Raw genomic sequence first — 26,067 nt, 5'->3', positions numbered from 1 at the left:
ACAAACTGACGTCAGGTCTGCACACCTCAACAAAAAATAAAACATTCACATAAACTACACTAGAGCGCGCCAAAGTAAAAGTGTTTGGTTATAACAGTTAAATCCCGAGTTTTGTTTCAGCTGATTGTGGAACAGCGCCGCTGGTTCAAACCGAGCCCACGGCGGCATTTATTTCGGTTTGTTTGCTGATGCTGGAGCGGCAAGCTTAACTCGATCCAAAATGTCCATATCAGCGAGATCAGCGCTCGTCCTCTTCCCAACGCGTCTGCAGCCATGGACCGGACTGAACAACGTAAGCCTCCGCTTCAAATATCAGTCAACAAATGTCAAGCGCATTTAGTTTACCGTGTGCAGAATATAGAAACAGATATTTGTAAAGTCAGGTCGGGGAAAAGTGCTCTTACTTGCACAAGGTCACTGACTGCTTACAGATGCAACAGGTGCCATCAATGCGTTTATTGAGATATTTTAGATTTCACTTGCACAATTCATGCTATGTTTAAAATTATGAAGCAGTTTAGAATTAGATATTTTATTAATTTAAAATGAAGACTGCTTATTACATTTTTCTTTTCTCTGTTATCTAATATTGACAGCTGAAAAGCCCTGCAGTGTGTTGCCAGAGGAAGAAGTCTTCACATACTGTAAGTTTGGGCTGAAGTCTTGATTTATGATCATGTTTGACCCTATTGCCCTTCATTTGATGATTTACTTAATGAAAACTAATTACAGCATGACTAATCTTTTCCTGCAGCCCTTTACTGTCACCTCACTCCCTCTCTCTATTCATCTGAAATTACTTTAATTTAGGGCCTGTAATATACTTTGGGTAACATCTTCATTGTAGTTAATGGAATATCTTAATTAAATTAAGCACTTAAATGCATCTCCACTGTTCCTGTTCTGCTTCTCTCCTGTGTTTGTAAGCTTATTTGTGTAAGCATAACCAAAGCAGAATGGATTTGACTCTCTCCTCTGACTAACCACTTCTGTTTACTCTCTGATTCGTCACCCCACCACGACCAGACTATTGTGAGTACTGGTTCTGCAAACTATAGATTTGTAACTTTTGGGCTTGATGTTTCGGTACATCATCATACAATGAACAAAGCAGCAGTAAACAGCTTTACAATGTTGCTTCCAGGTATTATAAATTCAGAGTTTATTAGAAAAGAAAACACAAGTGTTGTATTTTGATGCATTAATCTCAACATGGCAATTTAATAGCAGTGACAGCTGAACAAAAATATTCCTTGTACCTGAGATTTGACTTCATATTGTGAGCTTGACCTTTGCCCTTCTTTTGTCAATGGTCTGTTTTGCATCTTTACCCATCAGCCTCCTCCTGCTAAATACGGAGGCAGACACACGGTGACTTTGATCCCTGGTGATGGTATTGGACCAGAACTGCTGAACCACGTCAGAGAGCTTTTCAGGTTTGAAGATGAAGCTCGATACAAACAGACTTCACCAGAAAACACTAAAGAAGAGCCCTTATATTTTTGTCATTCAATAACATTCACAGATTCTGCTGTGTGCCAGTGGATTTTGAGATTGTCAGGGTGGATTCGTCTGCTTCCTCTGAGGATGACATTAATAATGCGGTTACTGCAATCAAACGTAATGGAGTAGCACTTAAGGGTGAGCATGAACAAATGTTTCGTCAACCACAGAAAGGTTTGCTGCATAAATATATTGGTACCATATCAGTTATTGGTTTACTTTGGATATTTAATTGTTCATTTCCTTTAATTTTACATTTTGATTACCTTTGTCATCATATAACAAAGTTAACGTTTAAAAACACGAATAATTTAATAATGCTGTTAAATCTTTAGCAAATCTCAAAATCAATATTAATTTAAATCATGTATGTTATCCCAAAATTCACTGTATTATATTTAATGTATTTAGACAAAATTTTAATATCGCCACTTAACTTATCGGCCATAATATGCATAGTTCAGCCAAAAATGAAAATTTGCTGAATATTTACTCGCCTTCAGGTTATCCAAGATGTAGATGAATTTGTTTCTTCATTGGAACGTATTTGGAAAATTTAGCATTACGTTACTTGCTCACCAATGGATCCTCTGCAGTGAATGGGTGCCGTCAGAATACAAACAGCTGAACATTACAATAATCCACAAGTAATCCACACCACTCCAGTCCATCAGTTAATGTCTTTTGAAGTGAAAAGTTGCGTGTCCGTAATAAACAAATTCTTCAACAAGGTGTTTTAACCAACCGTTACTTCTGGCTGAAATGTCTTCTCGTCTGAATCAGGAGAGAAATCTGCACAGATCAAGCACCGTTTGCAAGCGAAAACAGTCCAAAACGATTCTAAACAAATATATAGCTTGATTTTGATGTGAGAGGACAACAGGACATAGACTTGAGGAAGCATTATAATGAATTATAGACTTGTATTTTGGCCAGAAGTGACGGTTTAAAGTTAAAATGCCTTAATGATGGATTTGTTTCTTATACAGCATCTACATCTTGAATAGCCCGAGGGTGAGTAAAGTTTCAACAGGTTTTCATTTTTGGGTGAACTATTCCATTAAATTGCAGTGTATAAATCAAGATTCTTTTACAGGTAACATGGAGACTAATCACAACCTTCCTCCATCTCATAAATCCAGGAACAATTTGCTTCGGTAAGACAACTTGGATTTGTTTTTCCTTTTATCTGTGGTAAATCCAGAGGGTTAATTTATATGACTGGTTTTAACTCTCCGACAGCACATCTTTAGACCTGTATGCTAATATCATGCACTGTCAGTCTCTTCCTGGCGTCCCGACCCGCCACAAAGACATTGATGTGATCATCATTAGGGAGAACACCGAAGGAGAGTACAGCAGCTTGGAGCATGAGGTCCGTGTGTTTGGGTCTCTTATAGTTTAAAGACACCAGTTACACTCATTCCTCAAGTTTAAGTCTCCTCTCTTCCAGAATGTTTCAGGGGTGGTGGAGTGTCTGAAGATCATAACGCGTGTGAAGTCATTGCGGATCGCTGAGTATGCCTTTAACTTGGCCAGAGAGAAAGGCCGCCGCAAGGTCACGGCAGTACATAAAGCTAATATCATGTGAGAGTCCCTTCTTTCTTAACTCTGCTTTACTTTCAGCCAAATCACCAGACAAAAACACGTCTGCATATATCTTGCTGAAATATTGGTTGCCTGTGGTACAGGTTCAAATTAGTTTAGGATTGTTTTTCCTGTGCTTCATAGGAAGCTTGGCGATGGCCTTTTCCTGCAGTGCTGTAAAGAGGTGGCGGCTGGATATCCTGATATCACATTTGATAACATGATTGTGGACAATACCACCATGCAGGTAGATGAATGGTGAACTACATAAGTACATGATACACTACAGTCCAAAAGTTTGGGGTCAGTAAGATTTTTTTTTTTTTAAATAAGCTAATACTTTTATACAGCAAAGATGCATTAAACAGTTCGAAACTGACAGTTAAGACATACTATACAGTTACAAAAGGTTTCTATTTCAAAGAAATGCTGCTCTCTCTACCTATCTATTTGTTAAGAATCCTGAGAAAATGTATTTCAGTTTCCACAAAAATAAAACGCAGCACTACTGTTTTAACATTAAATATAATATGAAATGTTTCTTTAGCAGCAAATCAGTATATTAGAATGATACCATGTGACACTGAAGACTGGAGTAATGATGCTGAAAATTCAGCTTTGCAACAAAGGGATAAATTACATTTAAAAATGCATTAAAATAGAAAGCGTATTTGACAAAATATTTGAAAAAGATTTGAACGGTAGTGCATTTTATTGTATTTTTTGGGTTCTATGTATTACATGATATAATAGTTTATTTTGGGTTTGTTTGTATAGGGACAGTATAATCCTAATTAAAACAAAAAAAAGATGCATTTTATATAGAGATTATAGCATAATTTGCGTTTTATGCCCCTAAAATGCTTTAAAAAATAAAAAAGGTACACATAATTACACTATTAGACAATATATAGAATATAATAACAACACTTTACTGGAAGCCTTTATATATCATGCATTATAAATCATTTTTAATGCATAAATTATGCCTTGTATATAGCACCTTATAATGTATTACAAGATCTTATAAATATTGTAACAAGTAATGCTTTTGTAACAAATGTAACAAGTAATCTGCATATTAAAATGTTGTTGTTGTTTTTTTTACTTTGGTTAATATTGCATTACAATGTACATTATGCCTTTACAATGCATAATAAAAAGGCTTAAAGTGAAGTGTAACCAATATTTTGAATATGTTTTTTTTTTTTTTGGTGTAGCTGGTCTCTAAGCCCCAGCAGTTTGATGTGATGGTGATGCCTAATCTCTATGGAAATGTGGTGAGCAATGTGTGCGCTGGACTTGTTGGAGGTCCAGGTCTGGTACCAGGAGTCAACTACGGCAAGGACTACGCTGTTTTTGAGACCGTAAGAAAGAACAGAGCATGTACTGGTCAGCCATTAGAGTGATTAAAGAACACATGTGATATCTTTTGTTTTTATATAGGCCACTAGGAACACTGGGAAAAGCATTGCTAACAAGAATATTGCAAACCCCACGGCCACACTGCTGGCCAGCTGCCTGATGCTGGACCACTTAAAGTATGTGTGTATGAATATTAATTTGATCAGTTTCATTGGAGGTTTTACTAATATTAGAGGTTTTAAATCCACATTTACTTCATGCGTTATACATGAAACATCATTATACATAAAAAGTCAAAAAAGTTAGCTGTAGGACTGGAATTGTGCATTACGTTCACGTCTGGGCTATCTTTCCTCTTTCCTAGGCTTCATGCATACGCCAAGATGATTCGAAAGGCAGTTCTGAGAACTTTGTCTGAAACTCAGGTATCATACAATACACACTCATTATGTCAAACAGCTATAGCAATTCATCTCACCTAAGATAAGCCAAATCAATTGCTCATACCCTTTTATCCACTCTAACACATCTGCAGTATTACGTCTCTACTAAACACATACTGCTTGTGTAGTCATTTGTTTTCACATGTCTCTATATCCCTGCAGTTGCAGACTGTTGACTTGGGAGGTCAGGGTACTACATCTGAGGTGGTCTACTCTATTATGCAGGAGATCCAGAGAGGAGGACCGCGCACAACAGAACAGATCTGAACTTCATTTCTGCAGGTTCTTGACCCTCACACACACCTCTAGCTCACAGAGAACACAGAAACGATCTAATGCTTTTGTCAAACACAGGACGCACGGTGAATTCTTTAATGAAAAGATGCTACTAGTGTGTTGAAATAGTGTATATTTTTCTTTTGTAATCTATAAATCTATATATCTAGTGGTATAAATGTTTCTGATGTGATTTATCCGTTATGATCAAGTTGAGTTAAGGCCTTTATCTGAACTGGACTGGGCTGCTGTGTATTTCATTTCATACCCAACAGGTTCTGTATTGAAGTTTTCATCTTATTAATTTATTATTTATTGCCTGTTGTTAATTGATGATGCACCAAACACTTTCATGAATAAATGTCTATTACTTCATCAAACTTCATGCCTCCTAAGACATGTTCAAAGTGAAATAGACAGTATGATTGGTTTAACGGACAAACATTTTCCAATAGGTGGCACTAAAATGCTGCACTTCGGCTTTATCAAATTTGAATGCTTTTTGACATTTGGTTATGAGTATTATAAAAAGTTATGACTGCTGTAGTGCAAAAAGTGAAATATATTACATGTAATGTTTACTTTCAGCGCAAGTGACTGTTTGCAGAATGTTTTTTCATTAAAAAAGAATGCATTTATACACTTTAAAATATAAACTAAACTCTTATTTATAAATAAATTTTGACATGGCATTTGAGTGTTTCCATCTTTGGTAGTCATCAATTAGATATTATTTTGCATCATGAATCCTGTAGGAATGTTGAGCGTAAGTACATCTGTCATCAGTGAATTAGGAAACCAAAAGTTAAGGGTTTAGATACTTGTCCAAAACACATGCCTGTGAAAGTGCTGTGCAAAGATTTTTGGCAGTCGTCGTGTTATGATTGATATTAATAACAGCCATTCTTTTGAGGTTGATTTATTTATTTGGTTCATCCAACCGTACAAGTATTTTTTCATTTTGTGTTTATGAATGATGCACAGAAAGGGAAATTACTCAAAATTTGGCTGAATTAGTGAGCTTTGACAAGCAGCAACATGTGTTTTTGACCTGCAGGAGTTCATATAATTGTAAGCAGGAGAAACAAAAAGGTCAGATGAGGAAAAAGATCCATCAAAGGAGAGAAAGTCCTTAAAGGAACTAATATCACCCTGTGGTTATTAAATCAATGTAACCGCGCCCTCTTGATGAGAGGGCAATTGAGTGGAAAAAAGACAGTTTGCCATTGCCAGCGAGAGGGCGATGAAAAGGAAACTGATGGAATGTCAAAAAAGGAGTGAAAAGGAAGGAAAAATGATGAACAAAGACCTTAGCAGGGTTAAACTGATTTCATTTTTCTGTTGATCACACATACATTCCCTCCCCCTCAAGATTTGAATTATTGGCAAAAAAAAAAAAATATTTGGCAATCTTTGCTCACAGCAGGAGGGAGAGAGGGGCATGGGCGGACCGCTATGATCGCTTTTCTAGTAATATACAACGGCGTACCGAAGTAAAATGAGAAAAGCAGCTTCAGCATCTCAGCTCCAGCAACACAGAGAAAAACAGCTCACGAATCAAACAGAAAAGGGCCAAAAGTAATTTTGCTGTCTGTAACTGTGCTTTCAAAAACAAGACATATTCCAACTGAAGAGGGCTCTTCTAAACAGCCGGTCTCTCAGAAACACTTCGATTGTTCTGTTCTGATCAGGAATGTGGCCAACTAGACAGGTTAGTCACCGTATTTAATATTATTTAAAGGAAAAATACTCAATTGTGAAAATTAGATGTGATGTATAACCTGTAAGATTTACAGAACCTCATACACTTTTATCTTCTGAGACGGACAATACACACACACAGTGCATTAACAGATGCACAGATACACACACACACAGTGCATTAACAGATGCACAGATACACACCACACACACACACAGTGCATTAACAGATGCACAGATACACACACACACAGTGCATTAACCGTCGCATCATCCAAGTGGATGCTGCACTCTGGTGGTGGTTGAGAAGAGACCCCCCACATGATTGTAAAGCGCTTTGGGTGTACGGCAATACACAAAGCGATATATAAATGCATCATTCATTCATAACAGATATCGGTTTCCACATCCCACTGAGAGAAAATGTGGGAAAACGCCTCTCTTACATATGCATCAGTTCCTTTTCATCCCCTTCCTTCCCCTCACCCATCCTCCCTCCACTTGGTTCACTCAGAATGGTCAATAGTATAATGTTCTACATGAATGCAAGTAATATTTGCAGTCATGTTTGGTATCATTTGAATAGTCTCAGGGCGAGTGGTACAATGGTCTCAATCTTACAAAAGTAGACTAAAAGATAATACAGATCTTAAGAGTTAAAAGATATTTTGATTAATGTAGAGCATTCCATGCAAATTACCATCTGTCCCAAAAGGTCTTAATTCGGCTTGATCAATACAAATTCAAATTGTTAGTTCCTGTCTCCATTTCGGGGGATGATTTGTCTTGGGCTGAGTACTTAAGGAAATCTTGCAAGAAGATCAGGGCCTTCTGTAGCCGGAAGTCAGGTATGCATCTTACTCTTAGATTCATCTTTGTGATTTTGATGTCTTGTATTGATTTGATATCTTTGAATTGGCTATGTAATTGGCATAATACATATTTACCAGACCGATAATAAACTGTTACATTTGATTTATTCTGATTTGCTCTGAAATAGTTTTCTCAAGTAGATTAAGTGAAGGCATATGTTTTAACTATGGGGGGCTAGTCATAGTACCAGTCATAACCCGTTGGTTATTGTCTCAGCTTTAAGTAAGTTGTACGTAGTTATATTAACTATCGGGGGCTAGGTATATGGTACTAGCATAACCTCTGAGTATTGTTTGAGCTTTATTCAAGTTGTACATGGTTAACTACAGGGGGCTAAACAGAACTACTATTTAAAGAATGGTAAGCATGGGCGACCTATTAAATAGTATTAGTCATAACCTCTGGCTAATGTTCAGACTGCTGTGATCGTGGGGCCCACATAAAACAGCCGACATTAAATAGAATAATCAAATGTCAGAATAATAATAATTAGAAATGGACAAACAACCAATTCATATGACAATCTAAATTCGAGGTCATATTAAAATGGAGTCAGATTAGATAGTAAAATGGAGTCAGATTTGAATTTAACCTAAATTTAAAAACTTGGCGTGCTGAAAAGACCGAACACGCAAGAAACCTTCATCCACCATTGGATACCTTCTTTGGGTCAAGTGCATGGATATATGATTATAATGTAGGCTGGCCTTGTTCCCACTTTCTGTCCAAAAGGGAACCAGAATTTGTGATTTCATACCTTTCCTTACCCTCACATTTACATCAATGCAACTACTTAATGTCATCAAAAATTGAAGACGTCTTGACCTAAATGTTGCCAAAATGCAGGGCAGTTGAAAGCCCGGTGGAGCCAGTGATCACGCTGTCTATTGATGCTCATGTAACTGCTCTGATTCTTGCTTTTTTTTTTTTTTTTTTTTTTTAACTCTTCCAAGTATGCATTCATTCCATCTCTTCTTCCTTTTTCCCTCCCTCCACATGTACATCTCTTCCCCTCTCGGTCTGTCCATCACGCTGCTCAACGCAGGTTCTCGTAGGCTGTAGTAATTAGTGTAGACACCCGCTGCCCTCCTCGAGACTTGCAGTCATCCCGGATCAGCATCAGCGGCCGTGCGCAATAGATCCAGCCATGATGGAAACAACAGCAGGAGGTGCTCAATTCCCCAGCAGGAACTTACAAGGGCCACTGCTTATTTCCATGGTAACATTAGGGGCGAGTGCGAGCGTTCCAGTCTCACCGCAAGGCCTGTTTCACACCACACACGTAAGCAGCAGCATGCTTTCACATTAGCTGTGCCTCTATAGAATAAAGCCATTTCTGGATTACTGCTTTGAGTGTTCCTTTTAATAAGTTAAATAAAATGTTATCAGGAGTGGTCCATTGAGAATTATTACAAATTTGATCATCTTGAAATCTACATTACGAACCAATGCACATTTTAAGCCTAAAATGTGTTTTAATCTCACTATTGATGAGGATTGTATGAATTTTGAATAATATCGGTCTTTAAGTTAAGTATAGCTAAAGTATACTTGCAGTAGTTCCACTTTAAGTATACCAGTTTAGTATATCAAAAATACAATTGCAGGGTATTTTTGTTAAGCACAAAAATATGTAAATATTTTTGTAGTATACTTGGCATGAAATAAATACACTATATTGCCAAAAGTGTTGGGTCACCCCCTTCTAATAAACAGGTTTGACTACTTTAGTCATTTCCATGAGTACAAATCTTAATGTTTAAGCATATAATGATATTCTAGGGAATTGTGTGCTTCTAATTTTAAAGCAACAGTTTGGACAGGACCCTTTTCTATTCTAACATGACAATGCCTCTGTGTATAAGGCAAGGTTCAAAAAGAAATGATTGATTCAGTCAGTGTGGAAGAACTTGACTGGTCTGCAGAAAGCCATGTCCTAATCCAGCTGAACACCTCTGGTGTGACTTTAAATGCAGATCTTGAGCCAAAAACTCTTTACCAAACACCAGTGACCCTCATTGACTGTTATTTTAATTTAAGAACCGGGGTTCCCACAGTCTTGGGGGGGAAAGCATATGTGGAAATTTTAAGTGTGATTTCTAGACCTGAGAAGTCATAGAAATAAATAAAATCCCAAGAAGCCATGGAAATTTCTATAATGACTACATTTATCAAGTCATGTTAAAATATTTTATCAGGTAGAAATCACTGATAATTTGTGAGTAAAATATATATATATTTTTTAAAACGCAATATATATTCATTGGAAATAAAGAATATAAATGCTAACTACTGTAAATAAAATTAACTAATATAATTTTATTATTTTAACTTTAATGATAAAATTATTTAAATGTAATTATTTAAATATATTTACACTCCTAATTTCTGTAAATAAAGGTTCAAATCAATTTTCATTACAACAAAAATATATTATATATTTAAAAAAAAAACTGCTGCTGGGGTGTAAAAAAAATCCATAAATCGGTGCTCTTTGGATTCAGGATTCTTTTGTATCATCAAAAATACTCGTAAATCCAAGGCTGTTAAATTGTTTCACACTACTCGAGTGCCTTGGATTTATGAGTATTTAAAACATATTATATATCTTTGAAAAGTTGTTTTGAACAACCACTGGTCTAGATTCAGACAGATTTACTGAATAGAAAATTTAATTTTGGAAGTTGAATCAACCCCAATGGGTGTATTTTTATTTATTTTTATTTTTTTAAACAATGGATGAGTAGTGCAGTCCATTTATTTTTATGTTGCTTCATAAAACCCTATACTGAAAAAACATTACATTGACAACTAGCTTTACAGAGAAACAGCATTTTTTTCTGTTTGTTTTTTTTTGTTTGTTTTTTTAATGTGCTACATGTGGCAAAAAACAGGTTTGACGTTGAAACCCTATTTGTCACGCAGTCCCTTTAAGTCATTAAAGCAGCAATTTAATTTCAGCTGTTTCCATTAATGCAAACATAGCTCCTCTGTACTTGAATGTGAAAATACTCAAACATACTGTATTTCAATCAGGAATAAAATGTGGTAAAATGGCCTCATAATATTGCCTACTTTAGCTAAAATCACACACACACAAATATTTTTTTAGGCTGATAATGTGCATTAGCATTCTCTCCATTAATTGAACAACTGTTCCACTCCTACAGCAGCCATGATGAGTGTCACAAAGTCTCATAAAAAAATCATAAAAGCGATGAGATTAAAGGGATAGTTCACCCAAAAATGAAAATTCTGTCATTAATTACTCACCCTCATGTCATTCTAAACCTGTAAGACCTTCGTTCATCTTCAGAACACAAATGAAGATATTTTTGATGAAATCTGAGAGCTTTCTGATCCTCCATAGACAGCAAGGGTCCTAACACGATCAAGGCACAGAAACGTCATCAGTGGTTTAACCTTAATTTTATAAAGCTACGAGAATACTTTATGTGCGCAAAGAAAACAAAAATAACGACTTTATTCAGCAATTCTTCATTTTGGAGAGTACCACGATGTATGCGTGATCTTGAAAATTCTGCGATCTTGACAGGGTTTTCATATTTGGGTGAACTATCCCTTTAACTGTAAACAGCATTAGTGTATTTAGCACCCTCCATTCACCAGGATTCCTCTGTTACGTGGGCAGTGTGAATATGTGTTAAACAGTGTTAATATTAGCATGAAGTTGTTAATTTTGCATGCGGTGTGAAACAGGCTTTACGGTGAGATCTGCTATGTAAGAACATTACATTGGCTGTGCGCGCTTTCATTTTAGCATCTTATGTTGTCCTGTTCCTCAGTGCCAAACAGCTGCTGTTTTTCCAACCCCCCCACCCCTCCTTCCACGGCTTCCTCTCTTTCCCACTCTCTCTAAGAATGTCTGCCACCATCTGTCCGTTTTTCCACACCGTTCCTCTGTCCCCTTCATCAGCCTCACCAGGTGCACTGCTCTTATAATCCAACGGCTGGAAACATATTTGGACCTCGCTGAACCTGCAGAGGAGCGATCTGTGACTCAATCATTCATGCTCTCATTCACAGATGACTGCATTCTCCTGACAGCGCTTCTGTTTAGCATTCATTTAATGGAAACGGTTCATGTTTTAATGCAGAGTTTAATCGTTTTTCAAGATCCAGCCTATTATTTCAAAGCAAGGAACTGTGGATGTGCGTGCAAGTGTTTCGTGTAATGAAAGATGTTGCGGATCATTAGTTGGGTCAGATATCAGGGGCTGTAGTTTCACACTGGCAGCTGTGCGCTGACACCTGTTGAAATCTCTACAGGGAGAGTGAGAAACAATGAAAGGCAGACAGAATATATCAGAAGTGGCCATTAAAACAGAGGGAGAAAGTAGATTAAAAAAGCCAGAGCTGAGTGAAAAATAGGTGCATGACACCCCTGGAATGTGTGATCATCTCTAAACATATATTTGGCAGACATCACACGGTTACGTCACTGTGAATGCCGTGCTCACCGTGTGTATGTACTGTATGTGGGCAATGCATGTGTTTAGAGTTACCAGGGTGTCTTAGGTAAATGGGGTGCACTGTTTTGACCTCAGCAAGTCAATCTAGCATAATTTTTAATAAGTGCACCATTATACAATAGTTTGTTCTGGTCCTCAAATTTAACTGGCTGAGCTGCATTCCGAGAGCGCTGATATAACTGTCTAACAACAGCACTGGGATTGTTCACTGTTTGCGTAACTATGCTTGTCTGTGTTTGTGTGTTCCAGGCAGACTGTCTGTCTGTGGTGGGGATTTCTTAGTAACTCTTTCTGCAGGTTACATCATTGCACCAATAGTTGGCAGCACTTGACTGTCTTAATCAGTTATTAGAGTCATTCACTCAACTGATTTGCTCAAAAACATTGAGTCATTCACAAGTTAAACAAGTGACTGCCTTTCTGAGTGATTTATTCAATCACTTGTGTAGATTTGTTCAAAAACAGATTCATTCAGGAATGAAGTAACTGATTGCCTTTCTGTGTGATTCATTTACTCAGCTGATTTGTTCAAAAACATTGGTTCATTCAGGAACCAAATAAGTGACTGCCTTACAGAGCAATTCATGCAACTCAACTGATTCATTCAAAACACTGTTTCAATCAGAGGTGAAATAATTACTTACATTTATATAGCGCTTTTCTAGGCACTCAAAGCGCTTTACATAGAAGGGGGGAATCTCCTCAACCACCACCAGTGTGCAGCATCCACCTGGCCATAGTGCACCAGAACGCCTACCACACACCAGCTTACTGGTGGAGAGGAGACAGAGTGATGAAGCCAATCAGAATATGGGGATGATTAGGAGGCCATGATGATGGACAGAGGGCAATGGGCGAATTTGGCCAGGATGCCGGGGATACACACCTACTCTTTTTCAAAGGACATCCTGGGATTTTTAACCTCGGTTCAACATCTCATCCGAAAGACGGTGCTTTTTGACAGTATTGTGTCCCCATCACTATACTGGGGCGTAAGGACCCACATAGACCACAGGGTGAGCACCCCCTGCTGATCTCACTAACACCTCTTCCAACAGCAAAGAGCTAAACAAGTGACTGCCTTTCTGAGCCATTCATTCAATCATTTCCTCAACCGATTTTCTCAAAAACACTGATTTGTTCAGCAATGCCATTAGTGAATATTGCTTAGAGACACGCAACAGTTAATTCTGCTGTGATTTCATTAGGAACTATTTTGTTGAGGGAACTAGACAAAGTAATTGGCAATGTCTCTAAAATGTAAGTTATTAAATATTAACTTCTTGTCTATTGTTATATAAAAGAACACACACACTTGCACCGAAGTCGTACATTGTTTGCTTCCTTGTTCATTTTCCTACCGATAAACAGGAAAGTACTAATTTGCACCCTCTGAGTATTACAATATCCGCTCCGTTCATCTCCCCCCTCACCATATGACATTTCCTCACATTGATTCCTCCTCTATCCATATTTGTCTACCCTCATCTGTAGTCAGTTCTCTCTTTTATTCTTCCATTCTGCGCATTCCCTGAGTGTCACGCAAAGGCATCTTCTTCCTATTGCAGACCATCTCTTGACCTCAAAGGACCTGCTTTACCCCGTGCAGCCTCTCCATTCATGTGCTTGCAGACAGGATATCGACTGCTCCAGTCGCCTGTCTGAATCTGTATTTGGCACCACAGCTTAAACAAAACCAGACGGAGAGTAATAAACAAGGCTTTCATTATTTGCTGAAAACTAATAGCTGATTTAATGTCTCCATGGTAAAAGAAGCAGCAATGATCAATATAGTTCACTCTGTTTTTTGAAGCTTCAGGGAATGGTTTGGTTCAAAGGAATTAAATGTTATTGAATTACACATGGAACAAACAAATCCATCCGTCCACACCTCTCCTCTCCACCTCCTGCTCTTTGTCGTCTTTTATCCCTTTCTGTTTTAACACATCACGCTATGTGGTTTTGACTTTCTGGTAAAATAATAATAATAAAGCGATCCATGGAGATTGCATATGATTGGATGTGCTTTTTTTGGCTTGTATTGTGCTTAAGCATTCTTTGCTGGAAAATATTGAAATGACTGTGAGACATTACAGTCCTGGCAAATATAATATCTATATCTAAATTAGATTTATACAGCAGGGATGTTCCATTCTTGAATCTGATTGGTCGACGAACATTCTAAGCTGTGCATCTGGAAACACAGGGCTAAAGTAGTTCCTGACAGGTCTTGACTGAATTACAGTTCAATATCACTTCACCAAACAATTTCAGTTATTTTTAGTCAAAGGTCTTTACAGCAAAAGAACTAACAGTAAGTAATGGTAAGATTCACCGATTTGCATCGGTGCATCGGCATAAATGATGCGATGCATCGATTGAAATATTTGTATCAGATACAAATTGGCATTTGTATTGCGAAGCATCATTTCTAACATTTTTGCATCTGTAAAAAATTATTTATTTACATATAATAATAATAATAATAATAATAATAATTATTATTATTATTATTATTAGTAGTAGTAGTAGTAGTAGTAGTAGTATACTTTTATTCTTTTATTATTTAGAAAGTGGCCAATAATTTGTGACCAGTATTTTATATGTAGATTGATTTCTCCTCTCTAAACTGTCTCTCAAGTGTGTTCTTTCATCACCACTGCTGCTACGTGAATATGACGTATCAAAACAGTACAGAGACCGAGGCATGTCCTGAGAGTCACATAGAATATAGATTAACATGGTAGTCTGTTTGAACCAAAGAAATAAAAGCGATCTATCTGTACCATATTGAATTGCATAGCCAGTGCATCATATTGCATCGAATCGCATTGCAACGTAATATGGGTAAATCGTATGACATCGCACCGGCAGCTGCCTTATATGTATCTTTAATGTATCATATCGTTGGCTATGCATCATGATGCATATCGCATCAGCCTCAGTTATGAAGATGCACAAACAATTACTAAGCCAATAAATCTTACAAATAATAAGAAATTATGCCGAAATTACGTTTTATTATCAACTGAAAATAGGCTTTCCTTCTCACGCTCTCTCATACGAACAAACACACATACAGTACAGACAGAAACATCCGAAAACATACACGACAGAATTTTATTATCATTGTTGCCCAGCGACTTTATCAATAATGTGATATTTCTCAATAAGCGAGTAACATTGCTGTTCTTGAAGCGGTTAAACTTACAGTTTTGCTATAAGTAGAGGTGCTGCTGCTAAAGACTGTTGAGAGACGCACAGACTCAGGTACTTCAAACACAATCTCTCTTTCTCTCTCTCTCTCTGTCTGTCTCTAATTGCTGCTTTAGACTGCATTATGAATGGCTCAATATCTATTGAGATGAGAGATGTAAGAAATTAGTCAACTATTATTACTTCATTTTATATTAAGTATAAAATGAATCCAGTTAATGCCATATCTATCTATCTATATCTATCTATCTATCATCTTCCACACTGCCACGTTTGCACTGCTTTTATAATCCTACGGCTGGTAACAGATTTGGACCTCAGTAAAACAGATAGCCATAATATGGCTCTTAATAAAAATATTGATAACACTTTAGAATAGGGAACACCTTATTCACTATTAACTACGACTTTTCCCTCAATAAATTCCTAATTTGCTGCTTATTAATAGTCAGTAAGGTAGTTGTTAAGTTTAGGTGTTGGGTAGGATTAGGGATGTAGAATAAAGCATTAATATGTGCTTAATTAGTACTAATAAATGGATAATATTCTAGTAATATGCATGCTAACAAGCAACTAGTTAAGAGACCCTAAAATAAAGTGTTACCAAAATATATTTTATTTATATATATATATATATATATATATATATATATATATATGAGTCTCTTTTGCATAGACACTTCACCCCAGGTGCCCTCGACTGACCTTCCTCCACATGTATCCTTCGATGTCCCACTTCACAACAGCAGTTGCCCTGACAACATAATTACAGATTATCAAGATGAATGCAGAGTGGAGTCCTTCATAAAGCTTTTACTATCTGCTAGAGAAATACATCATAGCCTTGCTCCTCTACTCACATAATGATGTCAGCCGCGGATAGAGGCTGTCAAGTGCAAATACAAAAATCTGTAGTTCAAACGGACAGCAAATAGGATGCGACAGACGGAGACAAAGCAAAGGAAATTGGAGACAGAAACACCGAACTGCCTTAATGAAGCACTTTTAATGCTCGTGACGACCCAGTAGCAAATAACTCGATAAAAACAAAACTCCTCATGGAGAGAGTCATTTGGTTAAGTCCAGCGAGATATGCAAGCAACTGAATGATTAGCATGGGCCCTCACCCACACGTATGCTAATGATGCTAACTGAATGGCAATTAATTAGCCCTATCAGCTGAAATTAACTCCACACTGCCCATCCAGAAAGCGAAAGGGTCTTTATCATACCCTCTCCAAAAACGTCTTATCTAAAGCCTGAAGGTGTGCACTATGCTTATAAATGTTGGTTCCGCTCCTCCTCAGCATTTTTTAATTCAGTGGCGTTCGTGAGAAAAGCTGTGTGGAGACCTGAGATGCATCAGAATGGATTCTCCTGGGTTCAGGAGTGTCTTCCTTTACTGCCCTCTCCATTCATCATGATCACCTCTCTCTCTCCTCTCGTTCTCTTTTTGCCATGCTACCCTTTATGTTTTCCACGGTTCATGCACCTGCAGTGTGAGCCATCTGCTTCTTTTACCATTACGCTCATTTCCGTTAAGTCCTTGTGGACAACTGTATTCCCCTCATCATTACATCTTCACTACGTGAGACTGTACTGAACTACTTAAACCAGTTACAGTATTTTATAAGCTTTTAACCACACATTTAGCTGAAATGTGTAAATTGAAAATTCTGTCATTAGTTACTCACCCTCATGTCATTTCAAACCCGTAAGACCTTCGTTCATCATCAGAACACAAATTAAGATATTTTTTAGTGAGGACATTGTTAAAATAGTCCATCTGACATCAGTGGTTCAACCTTAATTTTACGAAGCTACAAGAATACGTTTTGTGTGTGCAAAGAAACATGCAGAGAAAACTGACACTGAAGAGAAGAAACTTTTGAATAAAGTAGTTATTTTTGTTTTCTTTGCAAACAAAATGTATTGTCGTAGCTTCATAAAATTACAGTTGAACCACTGATGTCACATGGACTATTTTAACAATGTCCTTACTACCTTTCTGGGCCTTGAACGTGTCAGTTCAGCAGGGTCAGAAAGCTCTTGGATTTCATCAAAAATATCTTAATTTGTGTTCCGAAGATGAATGAAGGTCTTTGGTTTGGAACGACATGAGGGTAATTAATTAATGACAGAATTTTCATTTTTGGGTGAACAATCCTTTTAATAGCTAATGGCTTCTGCTAATGCAACATGACAACATATGCCAGAACCCATACTGTACTCTTCTGCTCTAATGAAACACCTGTCATGAACATCCACTGTGATGCACACTCTCTGTTTAATTAATTTCCTTGTTGGTTCAGGCTGGTTAGTGCTGGTCTAGCTGTTGGCAACTTCAGAACTTAAAACCTGTATGCATTTTTTTCTGCATGAAGATGACAAAAGATGACATTTTTCTTTTCCATATAATGAATGGTGTAAAGTGTTGTTTAGAGCCCAGTGTTCTTCAAAATATCTCTTTTTGTGTTCCACAGAAGACAAAAGTCATACAGGTTTGGAACGACATAAGGGTGCAAATGATGACAGAAAACGTTCTCCTTAAAAAGCCTGATGGGAGCAGCATCACAGCAGTATCCAAAAGACAACATATGCTAATGACCATCAGCGGGTAGATCCAAGAGGTCAAGGTTTGGCTATTTAGCATAGCCCTGTTAGCCCCTGCTGGAAGACAGCCGTCTAATGATGGCTATTTAAAAATAGCCATGTACTCTGACAAAATAGTATTTTTATATTGTTATTTTTATATATACACTACTGTTCAAAGGTTTGAGGTGGGTAAGATTTTTTTATGTTTTTGAAAGAAGTCTCTTATGCTCACCAAGGCAGCATTTTGTTTTAAATAAAATACAGTAAAAACAGTAATATTGTGAAATATTATTACAATTTAAAATAACTGTTTTGTATATTAATATATTTTAAAATTTAATTTATTCCTGTGATCCTAAGCTGAATTATCAGCATCATTACTACAGTCCAGATCCTTCAGAAATCATTCTAATATGCTGATTTGATACTCAGGAAAAAAATGTATTCTCATTATCAATGTTGATCATTCTTACAGTATTGTTCAAAATAATAGCAGTACAATGTGACTAACCAGAATAATCAAGGTTTTTAGTATATTTTTTATTGCTACGTGGCAAACAAGTTACCAGTAGGTGCAGTAGATTCTCAGAAAACAAACAAGACCCAGCATTCATGATATGGACCCTCTTAAGGCTGTGCAATTGGGCAATTAGTTGAATTAGTTGAAAGGGGTGTGTTAAAAAAAATAGCAGTGTGGCATTCAATCACTGAGGTCATCAATTTTGTGAAGAAACAGGTGTGAATCAGGTGGCCCCTATTTAAGGATGAAGCCAGCACTTGCTAAACATGCATTTGAAAGCCTGAGGAAAATGGGTCGTTCAAGACATTGTTCAGAAGAACAGCGTACTTTGATTAAAAAGTTGATTGGAGAGGGGAAAACCTATAAAGAGGTGCAAAAACTTATAGGCTGTTCAGCTAAAATGATCTCCAATGCCTTAAAATGGAGAGCAAAACCAGAGAAACGTGGAAGAAAACGGAAGACAACCATCAAAATGGATCGAAGAATAACCAGAATGGCAAAGGCTCAGCCAATGATCACCTCCAGGATGATCAAAGACAGTCTGGAGTTACCTGTAAGTACTGTGACGGTTAGAAGACATCTGTGTGAAGCTAATCTATTTTCAAGAATCCCCAGCAAAGTCCCTCTGTTAAAAAAAAGGCATGTGCAGAAGAGGTTACAATTTGCCAAAGAACACATCAACTGGCCTAAAGAGAAATGGAGGAACGTTTTGTGGACTGATGAGAGTAAAATTGTTCTTTTTGGGTCCAAGGGCCACAGGCAGTTTGTGAGACGACCCCCAAACTCTGAATTCAAGCCACAGTACACAGTGAAGACAGTGAAGCATGGTGGTGCAAGCATCATGATATGGGCATGTTTCTCCTACTATGGTGTTGGGCCTATTTATCGCATACCAGGGATCATGGATCAGTTTGCATATGTTAAAATACTTGAAGAGGTCATGTTGCCCTATGCTGAAGAGGACATGCCCTTGAAATGGTTGTTTCAACAAGACAATGACCCCAAACACACTAGTAAACGAGCAAAGTCTTGGTTCCAAACCAACAAAATTAATGTTATGGAGTGGCCAGCCCAATCTCCGGACCTTAATCCAATCGAGAACTTGTGGGGTGATATCAAAATGCTGTTTCTGAAGCAAAACCAAGAAATGTGAATGAATTGTGGAATGTTGTTAAAGAATCATGGAGTGGAATAACAGCTGAGAGGTGCCACAAGTTGGTTGACTCCATGCCACACAGATGTGAAGCAGTTTTAAAAACTGTGGTCATACAACTAAATATTAGTTTAGTGATTCACAGGATTGCTAAATCCTAGAAACAAAAACGTTTGTACAAAATAGTTTTGAGTTTGTACAGTCAAAGGCAGACACTGCTATTTTTTGAACACACCCTTTCAACTAATTGCCCAATTGCACAGCCTTAAGAGCGTGCATATCATGAATGCTGGGTCTTGTTTGTTTTCTGAGAATCTACTGCACCTACTGGTAACTTGTTTGCCACGTAGCAATAAAAAATATACTAAAAACCTTGATTATTCTGGTTAGTCACATTGTACTGCTATTATTTTGAACAATACTGTATATGAACAAAGCATTTATTTGAAATAGAAATATTTTGTAACCTTCTGAATAGAAATATTTTGTAACATTTTGTAACATTCTAAATGGAAAAACGTTTGAATGGTAGTGTAAATACAGTAAATATTTCAGTAAATATATTTTACTGATGAAGTTTAGATTTTATCCATTTTATATTTATTTTACTTCCTGTTTGCACAAAACACAAAGCTATACAGCAGGCCAGTTGCCAAGAATTAGGAGCCCCTCTCTCATTGCATGGGTGGCTGGGTGAATGTCCTGGCCCTTCTTCATCTTTGACCCTACAGCGCGCTGTCATATACTCTCAGACTGGCCTGGGTAAAAGCTGCTTCTGTAATTCCCACAGCACTGACTGAGAAAAACAGAATATAGTTATCTGGGAATATAGAAGAAAAATGGCCAAACGTGGAACCATCGTAATGAGCCTATTGTGAGGTGGTGAGAGAATAGTACAGATGGCAGTCTGAGGAGGAACGGTCTGATGTAATTGCTCTCTTACACTCAGCTCCTTTTAATTAAGCTGTATAATAACGATTAATCAAAGTATGACTAATGCACCTCACTGAGAGCTGTTCTGGGATACCTACATCCGTCTTTCATTAAAGAAAAGGAAAGTGGTGGGTGTGAAATATATGTGTAGAGTGGTAGAGTAGCTTTGAGAGGATAGGTGGAAAGCTGCAGAGGACATAAAGGACATCAGTTCATGTGCTAAAGACTGGGCCGTTTAACTGACTGATATAACTGAGCAAAAGATAGAAGGGTTAATGTCGAATAAGAGAGTCCACCATGAAGGAAAGATACATCTTTTAAAAATCTAGCTTAAAGCACATTTTACATTCTAAATTCTTAGAAATTTAATATTTGTATTCATATTGGTTTAAAAAGCTAGGGTAACACTTTATTTTAAGGTGTCCTTGTTACACATTACATGTACTTGCTATTATAACAACAATAAATTATGCATAATTACATGCAAGTTACCCTAAGCCAAACCTTAATCCTAACCCTAACCATACAGTAAGTACATGTAGTTACTGTAATTAATATTACTCGGTACTTAAATGTATAATTGCACTGTAACAAGGACACCTTACAATAAAGTGTAACCAAAGCTAGTTTAAAAAAATTTACACTATTTTCAAAAAATGTATTCATTTATAAATATTAGTTTATAAAGATTTTTGGGGAAAGCATGTTAAGAGAAAACATGCTTATAAAAGAAGCGTGTTCAGGTCGCACACATATGAATAAATGAACAATGAATTAATAATGTGAAATTTATCACCTCTAATTTAAATAAATTGGTAGATCCAAACAAGAGCATTAGTCACGTCAACACGTCAAAAACTTGATTTTTTTTTTTAAACAAAGGCTGCACTTATTGGATAAAAAAAAAACTGTAATATTATGAAATTATTACAAATATATTTTAGCATATATTCTGATATGCTGATTTGCTGCTCAAGAAACATTTATTATTATTATCAATGTTGAAAACAGTTGTACAGCTTAACATTTTTGTGGAAACCATGATACATGTTTTTCAAGACTCAATAGAAAAAGATATATAGAAAGTAGAAAGTGAACAGCCTTTATTTAAAATAGAAATCTTTTGTAATATTATAAATGTCTTTACTGTCACTTTTGATTATTTTAATGTATCCTAGCTAAATAAAAGTATTAATATCTTTGTTTATGCTGTTCAAAATGGAATTAATACAATGCCCTAATCTTACTAGGAGTCATTAATTTATACTGTATAATTTGATACACCTTCTAACCTGAACTTTGAATTCTATTTTAGAACAGCAGTTTTAAGAGCTTTTGCTGATGTGCATTAATGTTGTTTTAAATGAAATGTCCAATAAAAGGCTGGATAACTGTAGCCTGCAGCTGGATTTGTGAGATGTCTAACTTGGCACCCAACTCTAGGATCCCAATCCAAGTGTTTTTCTCCCCCTCATGCCTTCCTCAAAGGATTCAGACCTTAATCAGATGCACTTGCTGTAATCCAGATCCAGATGCAGTCATCCCTTCTCTCTGTCAATCAGACCTTCTTGTTTATGTAGTTACATGTGTGACCTTGACATATACAATAACCTTAAACCCTGAATTTGCATCAAACGATTTATGCAACCCCATGAACTGAACCTTTCACCCTAACCTATGTACTCTGTATATATTACAGGACCACTGCTGACAACCACCATTGTTCTCATGATTAGATAGATGTGCATGTGTGTTTAAGGGCCCCTCGTGATTGAGATAGCAGTGAGACCCATAGTCATAAACTATTAGGCATAATGATAGCATATTGTGTGCAAGGATTTCTTTGGTCAGTTTCAGTAATTGATAATTATGAAATGGCCTTCTATCATGTGAAGTATTGCATGATAAAACACACACACACACAATCACTACAGCCCAGTAATGGGTTATACATATAAGTGAGGCTTTGGGATCTGTACTCACCCCAGAGGAATCTGGTATTGCTCAACAGTTTCTCTTCCATAGCTCAGAGGACTTGATGGACTTGAGGACTTCTATTCCTGGCTTTGTATGAGCATGGTCAAATATGTTTCTAATAAGAGAAAAGTAGACCTAAAGGAAGCGACTATTGAGTTTTGCAAATAAATTAGCATTGATGCACCAATATTAAAATCATGTTAGATAAACAGATTATTTTCATGTCATGGATAATAAGCAATAAGTGACCGATACTATCTGAAATACTGCAAAATTTTGTCTAAATTAATTACAATTACATACTAAAAATAACATTTTTACATGCTTCAAGTGAATTCAGTCATCACAACATAATGTACAGTATGAAAAATGGAAATGGTTTAAAGGTTTTAGTTAAAGATAATAACCCTGGTTTGATGACAGTAAATAGTTTAAATGTAAAACTGGGCATTTACAAATAATATCTAATACACTGATAAATTTTAATAAATACATTGAGATTATATTGTTAAGATTTCTTCTATTTTTGTCAGGAGAATTTGCGGAGACCCTATTTGCTTTCAATTTGATTTCATTGCTGTGTAGAAGGAATAAGTGAGATAACTATTTGTCATTTTCTTGGGACAATTTCAATTAGTGGAAAAGGCTAAAAGAACTGTTAATGCTGCTTTTATTGGCGAGCTTAACAGTCCTTATATTTTGTTGTTTCTTTTTTCTTTTCTTTTTTTGGCCAGTGGTGAAAAATGTTAGACCGGGGTGATGAAAAATGGATGTCAAAATATAACCGCTGAAAGGCATTGTTTTATGGAAAATATAAAGGGGCAAGGAGAGAATGTCAGGGAAATAGAAAGCAGAAGTATAAGATAAGAAATCCAAAAAGAGATTTTCTGGTTTTCCACACCTTTTTCTCACCTCAGCTCATGTGTGTTTGGTTGGATGCCTGAGTCTTTCTTTTGGCTCCATGGGTTCTCAAGATCATAAAAACACAAATCTAATCCTTGATGAAACCCATAGGTCCCTCGACCACAACAACCAGAAGATTAATTTATTGTGAAACACATTTTATAGCAGTCCCCATAGACAACTGTCTCTTATATAAATTATTAGCACATCTTTGGACACCAAAATGGGAATCTGAAACTTCAGGAGAGAGCCAAAATTGGTCTCCAGTCTAGCATCTACAAGGACACAAGGGAGTTTGGGCTAAATCCTAGATTGACAGGAAGTTTTGATTCAAGTCCATTAACAAGACAGACAAGGTCCCCTCCTAAAGGTTATGTCGCCTTTAGAGAATCATCTCTAATACTTTGTCCATATGTGCACCAAATGCTCTCTAATAGTGAACACAGCACTCAAAGTGTCATAATATGTGCTGTCTTATTCTTTGCAGAGAACAGTATTTTATGAGCCAAGTCGTGAAGGGAGCCTTTATACCTCAGTCTCACCTCTGACCACTCGCTTATGATTCTGATCACATGGTGAGACTGCAGCGAGAAGCTGGACATCAGTCCACAAGCCAATATGAAACAAAATGGTCAGAGAGTGTAAATACATACTTTCTCACTAGCAAAAATTGGACTAAGTATAACTCCTTTGAAGTAATGGTGCTTCATATAACATTATCTACAGAAACAAGTGCTAATGATAAATCCCCTGTGATGTTTGTACTGGCTACTGTATACAGGCCACCAAGGCACCATACAGACTTTATAAAAGAATTTGCTGATTTTCTATCAGAGTTAGTGCTGACTGCAGATAAAGTCTTAATCGTTGGTGATTTTAATATCCACGTTGATAATAAAAAAGATGCATTAGGATCAGCATTCATAGACATTCTGAACTCTATTGGGGTTAGACAACATGTCTCAGAACCTACTCATTGTCGAAATCATACTCTAGATTTAATATTGTCACATGGAATTGATGTTAATGGTATTGAAATTCTGCAGCAAAGTGATGATATCTCAGATCATCTAGTCTTGTGTAAACTCCATATAGCTAAAACTGTAAATTCTACTCCTTGTTACTAGTATGGTAGAACCATCACTTCTACCACAAAAGACTGCTTTGTAAATAATCTTCCTGATTTATCTCAATTCCTCAGCATATCCAACAGCACAGAAAAACTTGATGATGTAACAGAAACTATGGACTCTCTCTTTTCTAGCACTTTAAATACGGTTGCTCCTTTACGCTTAAGGAAGATTAAGGAAAAGAGTCCAACACCGTGGTATAATGAGCACACTCGCGCCCTAAAGAGAGCAGCCCGGAAAATGGAGCGCAGCTGGAGGAAAACAAAACTAGAGGTATTTAGTATTGCTTGGCGGGAAAGTACCCTATCCTACAGAAAAGCATTAAAAACTGCCAGATCTGATTACTTTTCATCTCTTTTAGAAGAAAACAAACATAACCCCAGGTATTTATTCAATACAATGGGTAAATTAACAAAAAATAAAGTATCAGCAGGTGTTTTAGACTTTATGAACTATTTTACTTCCAAGATCGATACTATCAGAGATAAAATTGTAACCATGCCGCTGTCAGCTACAGTATCGCATCAGATAGTGCACTATAGATCCCCTGAGGAACAATTCCACTCATTCTCTACTGTAGGAGAGGAAGAATTGTATAAACTTGTTAAATCATCTAAACCAGCAACATGTATGTTAGACCCTATTCCATCAAAACTACTAAAAGGTGCTTCCAGAAGTCATAGATCCTCTTTTGGCTATTATTAATTTGTCATTGTCATTAGGATATGTTCCCAAAACCTTCGAATTGGCTGTTATTAAGCCTCTCATTAAAAAAACACAACTTGACCCCAAAGATCTAGTTAATTACAGACCGATCTCAAATTTCCCTTTTCTGTCAAAGATACTAGAAAAGGTAGTATCATCACAATTATATTCCTTCTTAGAGAAAAATGGTATCTGTGAGGATTTCCAGTCAGGATTTAGACCGTTTCATAGTACTGAGACTGCTCTCATTAGTTATAAATGACCTGCTCTTATCATCTGATCGTGGTTGTATCTCTCTATTAGTACTACTGGATCTTAGCACTGCGTTCGACACTATCGACCACAACATTCTTTTGAATAGACTAGAAAACTTTGTTGGCATTAGTGGAAGTGCATTATCATGGTTCAAATCGTACTTATCTGACCGCCATCAATTTGTAGCAGTGAATGAAGAGGTATCATATTGATCACAAGTACTGTATGGAATACCTCAAGGCTCAGTACTAGGGCCGTTACTTTTCACGCTTTACATGTTACCCTTGGGAGATATTATCAGGAGACATGGTGTGAGATTTCACTATTATGCTGATGATACTCAGCTCTATATTTCTTCGCGGCCCGGTGAAACACACCAAATTGAGAAACTAACAGAATGCATAGTCAATATAAAAAACTGGATGACGAGTAATTTCTT

At 36.8% G+C, this 26,067-nt stretch overlaps 1 protein-coding gene across 2 annotated transcripts; it reads left to right on the top strand.

Moving 5' to 3' along the window:
• Positions 1-18,173, top strand: LOC131531639 (isocitrate dehydrogenase [NAD] subunit gamma, mitochondrial-like). Of its 2 annotated transcripts, XM_058762557.1 has the most exons (13): positions 1-292; positions 597-644; positions 1,339-1,436; positions 1,526-1,641; positions 2,600-2,660; positions 2,746-2,878; positions 2,957-3,090; positions 3,235-3,337; positions 4,311-4,457; positions 4,537-4,631; positions 4,820-4,880; positions 5,061-5,180; positions 17,941-18,173. In XM_058762557.1, exons 1-12 carry the CDS (start codon positions 221-223, stop codon positions 5,163-5,165), a joined length of 1,173 nt encoding a protein of 390 aa, XP_058618540.1. In that variant the 5' UTR covers positions 1-220; the 3' UTR covers positions 5,166-5,180; positions 17,941-18,173. The 2 variants fall into 2 exon arrangements, with proteins under 2 accessions (XP_058618540.1, XP_058618539.1); XM_058762556.1 differs by lacking the exon at positions 17,941-18,173 and having other exon boundaries at positions 4-292; positions 5,061-5,886.
• Positions 18,174-26,067: the final 7,894 nt, after the last annotated feature.

The sequence above is a fragment of the Onychostoma macrolepis genome, chromosome 23 (genome assembly GCF_012432095.1).
Source record: "Onychostoma macrolepis isolate SWU-2019 chromosome 23, ASM1243209v1, whole genome shotgun sequence".
NCBI lineage: Eukaryota > Metazoa > Chordata > Actinopteri > Cypriniformes > Cyprinidae > Onychostoma > Onychostoma macrolepis.
The sequence above is the reverse complement of the archived record's forward strand: the minus strand, read 5'-3'. Positions and strand labels throughout refer to the sequence as shown.